Source organism: Barbus barbus (assembly GCF_936440315.1).
Source record: "Barbus barbus genome assembly, chromosome: 4".
NCBI lineage: Eukaryota > Metazoa > Chordata > Actinopteri > Cypriniformes > Cyprinidae > Barbus > Barbus barbus.
Genome location: NC_136732.1, coordinates 16,918,493 through 16,936,293, shown reverse-complemented (window position 1 = coordinate 16,936,293; position 17,801 = coordinate 16,918,493). Strand labels below are relative to the sequence as shown.

Sequence of the window (17,801 nt, the reverse complement as noted above, 5' to 3'; positions counted from 1 at the left end):
AAACACAAGAAATCTAAATTTGAGTCCATAAGCAATTTTTCAAGTTATTCATGTTTTGATAACATTCTTCGAATATATAAATGTCCTCATAAGACACCCCTTGGTTTGGCCCCACCGTCCCAAATTATTTTAGAATGGTTCACTGTTTGAAAATAATGCAGCTTGCGATGCTTCTCCACGGCTGATGCACCACGGTGTGGCGTTGAGGAAACTCCTCTAATACACTCTGGCAACACATCCAAACCACAGTTAACCCCGGCGTGATCACCAATGGCCATCGTGGGAGTCTCAGCTAAATCGCCAACAAACTCCAGCAAAACAACCAGGCCACGATCAGTCTCGGCTTGATCACCATTATCCGGCGTGGACTGCAAAACGCCTCCAGGTGCAGTACCATAATCCAAAATGACACACCAAGCACCACCGATGACACCGGGGCCTGGGTTGAGCTGAATATCAGGGGAAGGGGAATATCAGTCAGGGGAAGTGTTATCATCAGACAGAGCAGCACTTTTCTCTCACGCGCAGATGTCACACGTGTTGAATTCCTTTATACAGTTTGTATTGAAGCATTTCTGTGGTTTAAAACAATGGAATATGAGGCGAACTGATCTAGTTCACTGAAATGATCTGCCAATTGGACCTCGTTGCATATGTGAGTAGTCCAACAACACTGAACCGAAACATATAGGAGGGCAATCATATATCCGTAAAACAAAGTTTTCTGCATACATTTCATCTTGTGGGGGTTCAGGAGATCTGCAGCATAATTAATCATCACATTAAAAACATTAGAGTTACTGTATGAAAATGAGATGTTTTAATTTAGTCCTGAGAGGAGCTCTTGCCATGCTACTCTTCAGGGACACCATCTTCATCCACGGATCCCATGGACTATTTTATTAATGTCCTTAGAATCCACAGACTAAAGGTCTGTCTGAAACGTGCAAACTATGACAAGCAACAAACTGTTATTTATCACTCATACAAACACTGAAAGTGCTCTATAGCCTATTAGCACTCTTTGAAAGCCACTGTTGTATCTCCCCCTAACTTACTCTATAGGGACTGGATATTAGATTCAATCTTTAACTTAAAACAGATCAAATACCCATAATTATAGACAGCTGGAGAAATGAAGGGATAAAGAATGCAAAAAGTACAGAGAGATGAGGGGATGAAGGGATGGATGGAGGTATGGAGATATGCACTCAGCTTGTCATAGCTCCAGGCATTGTGGCTTTGTGATGTTGGTTGAGCAATAACATTACTCATTTCACATTCCAAATTCTTACCCTGTGCCATCGTCCACCTCTCTCTCTCTCTCTCTCTCTCTCTTTCTCTCTTATTCCCTCTTCTCCCTCCCTCACTCACAGAAACTTTTCAGACAATACCTTTTTATTACATTTCTCCTTATCTTTTCAAATGAAAACACTCCTATGGATCTTTTTCTTTTTTTGTAAGGTTCATAGCAAAACATAAGTTAACAAATTCATAGAAATTTGTTCTTGCTCAAGGCTAAAGAGCTAAGCATACGTTTGTTCCAATAGGTAACACATAAACCAGTAATCTATGTAAAACTATGTAAGCCATTATGGATAAAGGACATTTGCTAAGCAACGGAAAATAATATTTATGAAAATGTACACTATACATGACCTCTTAAGCATCTATGGTTCCTTGAAGCACCTTTAACATCCATTAGAATCTTTTTATTCTCAAAAAGGTTCTTTATAGTGGAAAATGTTATTTCGATTAAAGTGTTAGGTTAAAATATTCTTTACACTAAGAATAAATGGTTCTTCTAAGAACTGTTAACTGAAAAAAATATTTGGGAAGCCCAAAAATGGTTCTGCTACAACCCTTTAGAACCATTATTTTTAAGACTGTGCTAGTTCACCCAAAGAAAAAAAAAGAATGGGATAGTTCAAAATGGGATAGCTCAAAATTTCAAAATGGAAATTCACAAACATGTATGACTTTTCTTTCCAAAGTCACACACACACACAAAATCTTTTACATATCACTGTCCTTGGCTGGTTTGCAGTATTTTATCTAGTCATGAGCCTGAAAATGAGATTTAAAGATTTAATACATGCTTCTAATTTATCAAAGAGCTAACTAGTATTTTTATGCTTTGTGTGTCTGTTCTCTATCCAGACTGAAGATGGCAGATAAAGTGTTCTGTCCCCAGAGGGTAGCAGACCTACCTGCTTGACCTCGCTGACCAAACAAAACAGTATTACATCACACACACATTATGATTACAGTAAAACATGTTTGAATAGTCAATATTTAAATATTCGCAACACAAACGCACTTGCATATGCAAATGAAAAGATAAATGATAAGGATGAAAATACACACATCAAAGCCACTCATTGAGGAACACACACACTGTCTCCCCCGTTGCAGCCTCTCTCTAGGGGATGTGTGCGTGAGAAGAAGGCTGTGGACGCTGGGCTTTGGGGAAATGAAGGCTTTAGGATTCATTATTAAACTAGTGCTGTATCATCCCTTACAGACCCCCTGCTGTTCACCATAGCAGTATATTCATCTGCAGTCCCGTCAAACAGTAACTTATTTACAAATTAGCCATCTCCCTGCTGCACATTTTTTTCATTTATTCATCCATACACTCACTCACTCACTCACTCACTCACTCATTCTTCATTCCTCCCTTCTGTCTGAACTCTACCTTTCTCTCCTTGACATGCCCAAGGGTTAGAAATTCCTTTGTTGAAGCATGCATGCATCTGTGTTTGCGCTTAAATGTAGTCAACGAGGTTTAAGTTAACTGTTTTTAGACTTTGGTTTTGTACCAAATCAGCTTTTATTCGCAAAGCCTCCACATGACGTGGCTGTTGTCTTGTAAACATGGAATCTCTGGCCCGTTTTACCTCCGACCTTTTTCTGTGTGTATTTAATAAAGGTAAGTACTGGTAAACAGTCATTAGACGAGGTCTGAGTTGAAGATGTGGGCAGACAGTGAAAGTGCATATCTGTTTGATAGAGCATGACTATTATTCTCATTACGTCTAAACAGAGAATGGGAGAATCTTAGGGGGGCTATTACCTTTAGACACATCAAACACGGCAATGCATGCATGCTTTAATGTTCAGATAATCAAGTGCTGTGTACAAGCACATGAGTTATGTGATGAGTCAGCTTATGGATGTCACCAGGGCCAGACAGTATCTGGAGACTCTTTTCTGTGATTTTTCATTGGAAATCTGTGGGATGGATTTAAATATGGTCAAATGTGTTAATTAGATCTGAGAGCACTTTTTGAGGAAGCTGAAAAAAGGATCCAATTAAATAAATTAACAGAATATTAATACATTAACATACAGTACAATGAGCTCTTTATGAATGATGGGTGTTCCAATTCTGTAGCAATATTTGGAACTTTTAAAGAGTTCTGCTATCAAGCTGCTGTTTTGAAGAAGTTAGCTGCACTATACAAACACCAAAATAGAGTGCCATATTTAATTTTTGCAACTTTCAATTGACAAAAACGTAATAAAACTTTTACATATTGTGAGTTGTGAAAATTACGCAATCTAGGACCTTTAGGGATAGTGCGTGCAATTAGACTGTGAGTCAATACATCACAGCCTCGTTTTCTTTTGTGTTAAATTCAGCATGATGCCTAACTTGACTAAGGTATATATTGAGGAGGGAAATATGTTTTTATAATTACAATATACACTCACCTAAAGGATTATTAGGAACACCTGTTCAATTTCTCATTAATGCAATTATCTAATCAACCAATCACATGGCAGTTGCTTCAATGCATTTAGGGGTGTGGTCCTGGTCAAGACAATCTCCTGAACTCCAAACTGAATGTCAGAATGGGAAAGAAAGGTGATTTAAGCTATTTTGAGCGTGGCATGGTTGTTGGTGCCAGACGGGCCGGTCTGAGTATTTCACAATCTGCTCAGTTACTGGGATTTTCACGCACAACCATTTCTAGGGTTTACAAAGAATGGTGTGAAAAGGGAAAAACATCCAGTATGCGGCAGTCCTGTGGGCGAAAATGCCTTGTTGATGCTAGAGGTCAGAGGAGAATGGGCCGACTGATTCAAGCTGATAGAAGAGCAACTTTGACTGAAATAACCACTCGATACAACCGAGGTATGCAGCAAAGCATTTGTAAAGCCACAACACGCACAACCTTGAGGCGGATGGGCTACAACAGCAGAAGACCCCACCGGGTACCACTCATCTCCACTACAAATAGGAAAAAGAGGCTACAATTTGCACGAGCTCACCAAAATTGGACGGTTGAAGACTGGAAAAATGTTACCTGGTCTGATGAGTCTCGATTTCTGTTGAGACATTCAGATGTAGAGTCAGAATTTGGCGTAAACAGAATGAGAACATGGATCCATCATGCCTTGTTACCACTGTGCAGGCTGGTGGTGGTGGTGTAATGGTGTGGGGGATGTTTTCTTGGCACACTTTAGGCCCCTTAGTGCCAATTGGGCATCGTTTAAATGCCACGGCCTACCTGAGCATTGTTTTTGACCATGTCCATCCCTTTATGACCACCATGTACCCATCCTCTGATGGCTACTTCCAGCAGGATAATGCACCATGTCACAAAGCTCGAATCATTTCAAATTGGTTTCTTGAACATGACAATGAGTTCACTGTACTAAAATGGCCCCCACAGTCACCAGCACTATGTTTTGGGTCATTATCTTGCTACATGATGAAGGATCTCCCAATCAGTTTGGTTGCATCTTTCTGTAAATTGTCAGACAAAATATTTCTGTAGACTTCTGAGTTCATTTTGCTGCTGCCATCATGTGTTACATCATTAATGAAGATTAATGAGCCTGTCCAAGAAGAAGCGATGAAAGCCCAAGCCATTACATTACTTGTGTAATGTGTACTATAATGTACACCTGTGTACACTGTGTTTCAGATGAGCTTGTATGTTTAGCTTTAACTTTAGCCTTTCCATCACTTTGGTCCATAAAATCAGTCAGAATTTTTGAGGCTCGTCTCCTATTCTTCTTGCTAATGAGTGGTTTGCATCTTCTGGTGTAGCCTCTGTACTTTTGTTCATGAAGTCTTCTTCTTTTGTTCATGAAGTCTTCATGAAGTTGGGGAAGTCGTGGCCTAATGGTTAGAGAGTCAGGCTCGTAATCCAAAGGTTGCGGGTTCGAGTCTCAGGTCCAGCAGGGATTGTAGGTGGGGGCAGTGAATGTCCAGCGCTCTCTCCACCCTCAATACCACGACTGAGGTGTCCTTGAGCAAGGCACCGAACCCCCAACTGCTCCCCGGGCGCCGCAGCATAAATGGCTGCCCACTGCTCCGGGTGTGTGTTCACGGTGTGTGTGTGTTCACTGCTGTGTGTGTGCACGTTGGATGGGTTAAATGCAGAGCACGAATTCCGAGTATGGGTCACCATACTTGGCAGTATGTCACTTCACTTCTGCAAACAGTAGATTGTGATACCTTCACTCCTGCCCTCTGGAGGTTGTTGCTGATGTCACTAACAGTTGTTTTAGGGTCTTTCTTTACAGCTGTCACAATGTTTCTGTCATCAACTGCAGATGTTTTCCTTGATCTACCCGTTTGAGGTGTGTTACTTAGTACACCAGTGGTTTCTTTCTTCCTCAGGAGATTCCAAATGGTTGTTCTTGCTATTGCCAGTGTTTGTGCAATGGTTTGATTGATTTTTCATCTTCTCTCAGCTTCACAATTGCTCATTTTTCACCCATAGACACCTCTCTGGTTTTCATGTTGGTTACACGTCTAACTAAGTATAAATGCAGTCTGCACAGATCTGAATCTGAGCGCAGACATTCAGTGCTATTTATTGTTTGAATAATCAATTAATAGGACACACCAGGGCAACAAAACACACCTGTCAGTCACATGTTCCAATACTTTTGGTAACATGAAAAATGCGTGGGTTCAAACAAAAGTTAAAAAAGCTATCTTCTAAGTTGTGCATCAGATCCAGATGAAAATACCTGTAAATAAAAGCTGAAATGTTAATCTCTCATCTCATCTTTTGATATCAAACCCAAATGTTTACAGTCTACAGCACAAATAAAGGAATTGGCCTTACTGTTCCAATACTTTTGGAGGGCACTGTATATGCGGTTGTGGCCAAAATGATTAGAGAACTTGTATTTTCACAAGCTAAAAAATGGTGTCAGTTATTTATATGTCAGTTATTTCTATCTTTTGCTGTAGTGTGTCAGAAAATATCAGTACATTTCCAAACATTAATTTTCATTACATTTCCAACATTCATCACTTCATTTAAATGAATCAAACTTTCCTATTCTACATATGAGAGAGGAATAGAGGACCATTGAGGTGAGCCTGTTGGATTCTCCCAGCTTAGACATTTACAACAGCCTTTCATAAAGTAGCTTTGTTACTGGAAAGCTACACTATTATGACAGTAGCTGAACTATAAGAAACTCACTTGGCTCATGCCAGATTCCCGGTGTCCATTACTTAGGTTTTGTGTTTGTGTGTGTGGCACATCATGTGCAAGCTTAACTATTTGTATATTTTTTGGGTGAATGAAATTAGAATGAGGCTCAAGTTGAGAGTAGTGACAGGAAAATACTGCAGGTCAGGATCCATCAGCTCCATGATTAGCTGTGATTTAACTAGAGAGCAGGTGTTTGCGTGCAGAGCTCTGGACAGGTGTGCAACCACAAACACAGAAAGAGAAAGAGAGTAAGCGAGAGACAGAAAGGAAGTCAGCATTTTTCATTTTCATTTGAAGAGGGCATTCTGTTGGCAAATGTCAGACACCATTTTTACAAATGTAGTATTTTATTTGAATATGATATATTGGTTCTTAAATAAGGAAATAGGTCACAAAAGTAAAAAAAAAAAAAAAAGGAATAAGAGTAAATGCATCTGTATTTCAGGCTAAAGCTTTTAAAAGAAGCAATGTCTTAAATATCTAGTAAGAAAAAAAATATCTTAGTATTTAATTTCCCCCATAGATCGGGTGAGGTAGTAGCAAAACTCCCCGGCGTGAAATCACAAAGTGAAACATTACACTGTTAAAGCTATGACAACACAAACAAACACAGACTCCATAACCCGCAGGTTGACAGAGGGCTCATTATGGATGTCTGTGCTATAAATGTTACCATTTCATCAGTTGCAGCAGAGAAACACGCTCACATCCACATAGAAGTATGAAACATCTCATTTGGATTTTCACAGCCACCGTTTGGAGTTTCAGATATTTGCATGTGCTGACTCAGTGTGAGAACTCTCAAGTCTCTTTCATAGAAACTGAATCGATTACAGGGGAAAGCTTTCATATCATACATATGAACTTCAACTTGAAAACCTCTTGAAGCAAACGTTTTAGACATTACAAATGCTTCAGCTGAATGGCATGTCACTGAATGCTTGGACTTTCTTTCACTTGATTGATGTGGCCGATTTTACTGCAGTTCTCTGCCTTCCCAGAATCACCATGCACACACACACACACAGAGAAGTAGGCATGTGCACGCTCACATTCTCATACTTTAAATTTGAGTTTTAGTTGTTAAGTGAATAAATGCATTTCATTTTTAATTTTAACAGAAAACATTTTTGAGTAATACTTTGTGTACATCCGAGTTAAAATGTGCCTTTATGTGCAGTGCACCTACAGAACTAATTTTCAACATTTCCACTCATATTTGGTCTTCAAAATAAAACGAAAGAAAACAGCTAAGAACTGTAAAATAAACAAACAGCAAAAAATACAACATAAAAAATTAAGCTAAAGATAAACAAAACATTACTAAAAATATATATTTATTTAAATATCCCTGTAACAAAGGCCTCAATTGGGCATCCAGCATACCTACTTTCAACTCTTTCTGCTTTCAGCACATTCTGAAGAAAAAGCACTGTTATTTGCTCTGATTGGTAATGGGCTAATAAGGGACTGGAATGGACTTTATCAAAGGCTCCAGAGAGCCTTGCTTACTAGGGAAGGAGATGTTTTCCTTTGTTCTGGATGGGACATACTCACTCTCATTGCCCTTGATGGGAAACCGTAGAATAAAGACTACATACTCAGAAGCCCAGATGTTTGCACACACTACGCAGCTGTAGGGAGAGGTGATGTTTGGGTCATGCTGTAATGACACACTTTGTTCTGTTCGATCCCTAATGCTTGTGTTTTTGGCATACTTCTACACAGAAAAGCGGGAAATCGTGCAGCAATACGGAAAATGTAAATAAAAAGGTGTAAATTTTGTCAATGCAGTCTGGAATACACCAGTAAGTGTACTCAAAGTTGATGCAGCAGTTGATCATTTTTATCTAATTGCAATAAATACATTCCTATCTATTACCAGGTATAGCCATTTAATGGCCATTCAATATATAAAACAAAACATTTCTGATTATATAACTTTCTCTAACATTCATTAGAAGTCAATGAAAGTAGACTGTGTCCCAGTAGATTTCCAGTTTATCAGCACAACCACTCCCCCGCCCCCATTTGTAATATATCTTTGTTAAGCATTATAACTGTGAATACCGTAACAGATGCAAGTACTTCACTACATATAAAAGACTTATCATAATATTCCCAAAAAATGCATTCATAAGTGCTTCATACTCTCAGTATATTTTGAAGCCATATGTGGACTCTCAGAGCAATAGAGAGATATACAGTACAAGCAGTCAGAAATATAAGTGAGCAGACTGCCGTCTCACTTCCAAACTATCATTTTGAGTATAACTACACAGCAGATTTCTAGTCCATTGCCATACGTGTGTAATCAACACAGACCGTTCAACAGACAACCTCCCAGTGAGGTTGGTTTATTGCTGCAGAACAAAAAAAAAATTCTGGTTCAATTCAAACCTCCACTAAACTAGGAAACATTATGTAATGTTCCATATAGTTTCCTTGACAGCAGAAAAGCAAATTTCAATCTAGTCAAGCATCTCACAAATGCTCTGGGACCCATGGCCAGGTTTACCCACACTAGTGTCATGAGTTAAAAGGTTCATGTAATCTTCAATGAAGAGGAGGTATACATATTTTGCTTGCTGTCCACGTTAAAGATTTGAGCCGAAGAACGAAAGTAAGATTTCCTTGACTGGTTTTTGTGGTAACCGATCAAGAAGGTGGAGCTGGGGTGGTGGAGGAATGCTGGAAGAACTGTCAAAGGCACTTATATATGCTTGTTCAGGCACTGATTGGTCACATTAAATGAACATGTTCCTCCTGAACTTTTGTTCGGAACTCCATGTGGGAGCCCAGAGTATAAGAAAGTGATTTATCCATCTCAACTAAGCCAGGTAAGACTGGCAGATCATCCTCAACATATTTCTCCTTATCACAACCTCCAAACATCTCACAATTCTACTAGTTGTCTAGCCGACGCATTAACAATCCTCAACCTTCCTCACTTTCCCCCAAACATCTTCTCAGTTTCTTTCTTGCTATCAATGTTTCTTGCAGGTATAGATCTCTTCCTCTTGGAGGCAGGTTTGACACTCGACGTGACAGCACCAGCGGACCTGGCAGTGGCAGGAGAGGGTGGTGAGGCGGAGGGCCGTGTTGTAGCCCCGTCCGCAGCACAGGCTGCTGCAGCTGGTGTCCTTTGAACACGGTCTGCCGGCCGTCCCGGGGGAGTAGCGCGATGGCCTGCAAAAGCTGGGTGACTCCTCCAGAAATACCAGCTCAGTGGGCCGCAGACGGGGACCTGTGTTGCTGTGGCGTCGTGGGCTTGCCAGCTCGATCTCTCCAGTGGCGGAGTTGGTAACACTATGCACTCGAATGGCTGTGTCATAGCGGTACTTCAGCAGATGGACTGTGTCTTGAAACGGGGAGAGCTGCTTCCAGCATGTTCTCACAGCACAAGAACCGGAGACACCGTGACACTTACAAGTAGTCTTAAGACCACTCTTCACCGCCTGAGAGGAAATGAAAAGACAGAGGTGAAGACATGAACACACCAAATACAACACTATGATCCTGTGAAATTTAAACAGAAACTAAGAAATCTGAGGAGAGGAAGAGAGGATTCAATATGGGATGCTGAAAGTTTGGTCTCACTTTATGGATTGACTATGACCTTTTCACATGGAAATTTGGTACTAAAGAAGATTTTAAAGAGAAACAATTCATTTTTATGGAGATATTCACACTTCAGTGATTGTGTTGATTTTTTTCAGTCATATAATTGCAGTCAATGGGACTCATGGCTTTGAGAGAGAAAAAAAAAAAACATACACAGACAAAACCAAATTAAACCCTGTGGCTCCTGACGATATCCGTGCGGCGGATCAGAGGTAAAAAACTTCATAAATACTGTTCAGTTTCTTGCACAGACCGATCGTTTCGTGTCTTAAGACCTCAATGTATTGTCAGGAGCCACAGGGTTTAATTTGGTTTTGTCTGTGTATGTTTTTTTTTTCTCTCAAAGCCGTGAGTCCCACTGACTGACATTATATGACAGACAGACTGCAACGGTTTGAGTTAAAAATCTTCGTTTGTGTTCTACTGAAGAAACAAAGTCACCTACATCTTGGATGCCCTTGGGGTAAGCAGATAAACATCACATTTTCATTTTTGGGTGAACTATCCCTTTAATGTGAAAAATATGTCACATTAAAATTCCAACTACTCTTATAAGGTTAATTGCCCGATGTGCCATATGTCACCACAATATCTTTGTAACTTGTTTTATATCAATTTGTTCAAGAAATGTATTAAAATCAGGTTAAGAGTAATCTTAAAAAAGGATATTTTATTAAAATATTAGAATTGTTGCATGGGTCGAAACATACCTTTAGTAACAAAACCAAGCGTTTTAAAAATTGCTGACACTGCTACATGTGCTAATCAGATAGAACACCATTTTGGAAATGTTGCCATGGCAACAAAAAAATGCACACATTCTCACATGACTGAACCTGGGTGTTCATTATATGTCACTTAGGGACTTCCTGAGTTGAAAGTGTGGGATAATGCTTTAAAAAGACTTTCCAGATATTCACCATTGTTTGTGAAATCTGCGTCACCGTGGGTTCTTATGGGTTAAAACACATTTTAAACTTAATATTAAGAAATGTGCATTGTGCACACATGTAGTACGCCAAATAAAGTTTAATTATAATTTTTATATCAGTAAGTCTCAAACTATCTCTTAGTAAATATGTTAATAGATTTGAACTCTACTTAGTATGAAATAAATGTATTTGAAATATAATACTATTTTTACTAGTGTAGTTTTAAAAGTAGAATTTCTAGACCTAAAAAGTCATGTAAATTAAAATCTTTAAAGCTCCATGTGCTTTAAATATACAAGTGAATATAGGCCTACTTTTTTCAAATGTTTAATCAGTTAGATATTGTGAGTACGTGTACTTTTAAAATCCTTCTTAGTTCTTAACCAAAAAGTCATGGTGCCTTCAAATATTGTTTTGGACAGTTGGAGGCCTTGGAGTCCAAAAAGTTGGGAACCACGGGCCTAGAAAGAACTACTTTACATGTTTGGGAGGTCACATTAATATACTGCTATTGATTATCTCCCCAAAAGTGGGGAGGGAAATGAACATAGAAGTTGTAAAAATGAACAATTTATAATTTTGGATAACATGCTGTTCCAAGTAATTCCGCTCACACTCTGGGACTCCATAGCCCTGAGCTAAAAACATTGGGTTGACATGGTGTAGATGATGGATGCAGGGGGAATGCCTGAGCTGGTGGTCTTTCAACTCTGACCTGCACCTCTTGAAGACCACCATCCCTGTTCTATGCTCAGATCAGCACATTTTCATCTTTGTTCTGTTGCTCTCTCGCTCTCCATTTTCAATTTCAAAGTATTGGTACTCTGAGTTTAGGAGCCAAATCAAATGGTTTACTTGTTGACTGTTGATCTATTTCTCCTTTTAATTCTCCTCTCTTCATTTCACATATACTGCAGAGGTAGCTGCAGAGCAAATCAGTCTATCCGAAAGGGCCCAAGGGGAGATGGGGAGGTCAAATGGTCGATGGGGGTGTTCCACCCTACACAGGTATGAGCTCCCACCCCAGGGCCACATGAGCAATACAGAGAAGAAGCGAGGAAACGGAGAGAATCTGACAGGGGAGGGGAAAACAAGACCTCAGCCACCTTTTCTTGTTTTTGTTAACCGCCATCTGTGGCCTGAGGTGTCAACTGTGGGAAACAACAAAACCGGAGACTGATAAGATAAGATCCGAGTTTGTCCAGCCGTTCTTTTCTTACTCTTTCGGTGAACCTCGTAAACCCTCCCCCTTTTTCGTTCCCTCTGTCTTTCCCTGAGGCTGCCAGTCTCCTGGTAACAGAACTGTTTTGAAGGATGTTATGAGGATTTATGAAAGTCTGAGAGAGTGGCGGCAACGACAGCAGCAGCAGCATGGAGACTGTTAGAGCGGGAGGCATACAGTAGGTGGAAAAAATGCTTGTATATTACAGAGGCCTCTGCATAATCGCCCTCATGGGAGACCTCTAATTTTGAAGAGGGCCTCCACAGCAAGCGCTGTCATGCCTGGACCAGGGAAAGGAACACCTGGCTCTAGAGAGCTGGCCAATACCTGCTCACCTACCTGCCTCACCCCACTCGCTGAACTCTCCTTTGGGCAACAATGGACTAGAAGACCGCACACCATCAACCAAGAGAGGACGGTATAGTGTTAAAGAGTTAACCCTTACATATATGCTCTCTCCAAACTTTGGATGACACTGGATCATGTAGGTGACACGCTTAAAAATAAAGGTTTTATACAGGATTCCATGAAGAATCTTTAACATCCATGGAACCCTTCAGTTCTACTAATGGATCTTTATAGTGCAAAAAGGTTGTTTAGATTATATTTTCTGCAAATTAAGACAAAAAAAAAATTCATTTGAGAATGGTTCACTAGGGAAACATCGTTACGAGAACCCCCTTTGTACACTTTATACTAAAGAGCGTACATGATATTTTGTAATATTAATATTTTGCGTCTTACCCGGATGCCGACGTTAATGTTGTGAGCGTCGATCTGGGCACGCAGGTCCTTGCTGACCCGTTTTTGCCCCAAGAATTTCTTGAGAAACTTAGTGCTGTATTTGAGGTTGTCCCCGCATACTCCCCACTGCCAGGCCTCGCGGTGCTGCAGACCAGGAGAATCGTCGCAGGTGCAGCGCTCCATGCGCCCTGAGCTGCACGCTTTGGCCAGCGCGTGCGACAACGCTGCAGATGACACCGCGAGCAGGAAGGCCGTCTCTTTAAAGCCTGATGAAGTGATGCATTCATTAATGAGCGACTGCATTAAAGGTGTGCAGCTCTTTATAGACATTAGAAGTCGTACACATAAATAAAACCAAACTATTAGTGCTTTTGAAAACCGTTTTAAATAACGTGCATTGAAATAAGATGATGATTCCAGGCATATCAGTACTAAAGTAATAAAAGATTTTAAGTAATAGGTCGACTCGCCTCATAGGGGCAACACGAGGAGTTCACATTACAAGCTAAATACTGAGCACTTTTTAGGAATTAACTAATAAGCCTATTAATAAAAAACAATTATCTCTGATTGCAAACAGGTTTAAAGCAATTCTAAAACAGTTTTGATAACTGATAACAAAGTGGATGTGAGTAGCTATGTCCAGCTACTGGATCTTTGTTTGTAGTTTTTCTTTTGAGATGCATTTCTATTACCACATTTATTATTTAAACGAAAAGCCCACCCTTATCATGCCTGTAGATGGAAACCCTCTAGCATGAACTATAGCCCTACAACTTTTCCAATTAAGTGTTAAGTGCAGTATTTTGTCACGATCCTTAGCATAATCCTTCCTTGCAACCTCCTCGTATTATTGTTTGCTTAGATCAGAGCTGAGACAAGGCGTGTATTTTGATCCAATTCATTATTATTTTGACTAAGTTTTCTGTCAGATGAAAGCGCGCGATCACGCCGCCCTTTTCCTCTGAGAACTGGGCGCTTTTCCGCGAGATAAAAATACTTCAACTGGCCCCGCGAGGCCTCACCGCACAGGGATTCCGCGCTTCCCAAGTCCCTAATTACCAGCGGACTGACCTACGCTTGGCTTTCACATTCACATCCTGCACATTACGCACATGTTCGTTTGGAAGCAGGCACCACATGGAGGTTTCTGCATAGTTGTTAATTCTAAAACATAACCTTTCTGACAATATATAAGTAGTTCTGACTAATTTAAGGCTACCAAACAGCAAATTGTACAATTGTGTTTTGTGGGTTTTTAAATGCACAAGATTCGGTCATTTCTTTTTGTTCCATATTAACATTAAACAGTTGCTTCAACAATTAAAAAGTTTTTATATTTTGTTTTACTATGTGATATTATATATTCCCAACGAAACAATCTATCTATCTATCTTTAAAATGGACATACCATTTTATTTGGGGGAAAAAAAATAATCAGACAACAGCTTGTAGTTTCATGACCTTGAGCGCAAAGCTAAATGGCTGAACTGTCAACCTTATCATATTCCAACATATTGGAATTCCAACATTTCACAAAACATTTGTACATTTAGCTTGAGATGGCAAAAGCAATGTTAATAATACTTCATATGTGTTTAAAATTTTACAGAAATTTGCTTTTAAAGTCAAGTTTTCAAAATGGAACACCAATATTGTGGGAAGGGTCTCATATTTTACCTCGTTTTAAAAGGCTTCCACGGCCATCCATACTACAGTTCCAGCGCTCGTTGCGGAACTGATAGCGGCACTCCAGGAGGCTGAGGCGGACAGATTCCCTCAGAGTCTCCGCCAGCCCCGGTTCTCGCCGGCACAAGCGCTTTTGCCGGCGCGTCAAAGTCATCTGCTCGCATTGCTTCAGGTGCGCTTTACCGTTCGGAGGCTCGTTGGCAAATGGACCGGGCAGAAAAACCAGTGGCTCGCGACCTGTAAGGCTAAAGATAACATGCACACTACAGTCACTAAAACTACTTAATTTGAAACCTCTCATTTATTTTCAGCAGGGTGTTCATTTGAATTTGTTCATACATTTAAAAATACACTAAAATAGACCTTCAAGACCTTTTAGCACATCAGACAGAGTGTAAAACGTTTTCATCATAATGTTATAAAACATCTTCAGTTTAACTTTTCACAATTATTTCTCTCACCCCAGTTTCCAAGAAGTTTTGAGAGTTTAAATTTTGGCACTAAAGCTACTGTATTTGAAAACTTAAGGCAACAAATTAACTTTTTTATCTCTCTCTCTCTCTGTCTCTAGAATGCCCGAGTGATGGCACACGTACTTTGAATATGTGTTTAAATACCTAATTTGAATAGTCGTGTTTGAATAAATAATGCACAAAACTACATGTGTTCTTTCCCCAGTCACTCTGTAGACTAGTGTGAGCGCCCTTGGCTATTGGAAACGCTACTGTGGCGCTTAACAAACTTAAGTAAGCACTCTTAAATAAAAAACAATTGCAGAGTGTTTTTACGTGTTTATAGGATTCTTATTATAAACACCAGTGGGGCAACGTCATATAAGGGTAAGCCAGAAAGATCTTAATTATCAGGTAGTGCGAGGGTAAGGACGCGGTGCCAAACCATTGGAGGACATCTGGATCCATACACTGCGCTGCGCTCAACACCAATAATCGACCCGAAGCACACTAATGAAATATTTTAGACACAATGTTTTTTTTTGTTGTTGTATTTTAAAAAGCATAAAATTACATCTAATTGTGTTACTTGTAGCTACTTTTTAAGAGCAGACAAAAAGTCTTCCATATTTAAATAATTTTTAAAATGTCACATTCAACAAATAATTATTTAATTTTGCCTAATTTGATTATTTGTAACAGCCAACCTGCAATGTAGGTGTTAAACGTGATTGTAAAACATACAACCAATCACAAGATATGCGTAATTGCGCATGGGGCATTCAGTATCACCAAATATCTCCAACTGTTGCCGCAACTTAAAATGATTCGATTCCATGTAAAATACAACAATAATGCAGTCAGAGCCAATTTCCATGAATTCAGAAAAGATAGAGGATATAAAAGTCTCTGCTGACCCGAAATAGGCTGCTGCGTGGGAGAGAAGGATGCAGAGGGCAAAAAGTCGCAGCGGACAGGCAGTCCTCGGAAGCCCGGTGCACATGATGACGGGTCGACGCTGCTCTTCATTGCGCTATCTGTCCGTGTTGAAATCCCAGCTGTGCTGGACAGCTCAACTTCTTAAAGGGGCAGAAACTCATTTTAGCCCTTGGGGAGGCGCGGTCCCGAGAGGGGTGAGGCGCGCCAAACTTATTGAATCATCAGTCACTCCGCCCATTGCCAGGGAAACGATATTTCCCTACATATTAGCAGGTGCGTTTACCTGCTGAATGGTTCACATTTATTTAGGGCTGATTCAGACAACTTTCCTTTTATTTCTGATCATGGAAGATATGGATTAAAAATTGATCAACATTTGCTATAAATGCTATTCTTCTTATTTTTCTTTTCTGAGTTCATTATAAGGATAATGAGTGTCTGTTTACTCTCGTTTTATTCCAACACCTTGTTTACAAACTGTGGCTCCATTCTCATTTCCTCAGCATCATTAACACACTGGCGTCTTTGATGCTGTTGTCATCACTAAGCACAAGATATAGAACTAATCATGACTGATCTTTCATCTCAGTTCCTCTCGCCTCCATCAGTGACTGACCAACCGGGCTCCACATTTCCCTTATGATGTCACCTTCTTTGTTTAAGACACCCACCTTTATGACGGAGGTGTGCCAGGTGCACTTCCTGCTTGCGGTGACCAGTCCAAACAATACAAATGAGACATAGGCCTGTTTGTGAAATGAGAATAATATGGGTGAATATAATGTTTAAGAGGAGACACAATTGTCTTTCTATCATGAGTGCTGGATTCTTGAATAGAGATGAATTTGTTTAGTTGAAAATTGTTTTGAAGTCTTTGAAATGATACAGCAGATAACACTTAAGCTGATACTAAATTAAAGAGTGTTATGCATGTCACTATTTATTAAAATAAGTTTATCTTGTTGACAGTAATATATTGGATATCAGACTCTTGATCGGTGCCACTGTTGTTAGATGAACTTATATTGTTGTTAGATGAAAAGCTGTTAGATAAACTTGCATTTCAGGAGTTTAGTCCTTGAGAAAGGTATTTTTCACACTCCCCCACCCCCCTGGGGGAGTTAACTTTGTTGGGCTGTTACTATAACACCAAAATAGAATTATCTTTCCGACAATTGGTCCATTTATGTATTTTATGTATTTTTTTTAGGTCTGGTCCATTTTGGTCATACTTCTTTGTCATTGCTATTGGTGCAACTTGAAAGAAGCTTCAGCCTAAAAATATAATTAACTTCATTCATTTAATGGCAGACTCTCCAGGTACCCAGCTTTTATGTTAAAAGTACTTTAAAATCGTCACTGCTGACCCAGATAAGTCCCACACTGACCTAAAATTTTGAATGTGCAATTCAAGTACAATCTTCAATGAGCTGCCAATAGCTGAATCATTGTGGCTTCAGTGGATTGGTAATTGCTTGATTTGTCTGAACTGTAGCACCCTCTGCTGACTGGACTATAGTCTGTCTAAATTCTGCAGAATTAATACAGTATAGCTCAGTGGATCAAGAAGAATATATTACACCATCTGGTGGACTATTGATTTTATGATTTGATGAAAATATGATGAAATATTCATGACCAGATCATCAAGATTTAAGAAAAATAACTAATAAATAAATGCGGTAATACAACGAAAAGTGTCAAACAAGTTTGTTTAACTGATGTTTTC

At 39.6% G+C, this 17,801-nt stretch overlaps 1 protein-coding gene across 1 annotated transcript; it reads right to left on the bottom strand.

Moving 5' to 3' along the window:
• Positions 1 to 6,803: 6,803 nt before the first annotated feature.
• LOC306864373 (protein Wnt-9b-like) lies at positions 6,804 to 16,202 on the bottom strand. The gene is made up of 4 exons (XM_079408368.1): positions 16,051 to 16,202; positions 14,673 to 14,926; positions 12,993 to 13,258; positions 6,804 to 9,928 (listed from the first exon to the last, which is right to left on the bottom strand). The coding sequence occupies exons 1-4, from the start codon at positions 16,134 to 16,136 to the stop codon at positions 9,458 to 9,460; spliced, it is 1,077 nt and encodes a 358-aa protein (XP_079264494.1). The 5' UTR covers positions 16,137 to 16,202; the 3' UTR covers positions 6,804 to 9,457.
• Between the last annotated feature and the right edge of the window lie 1,599 nt (positions 16,203 to 17,801).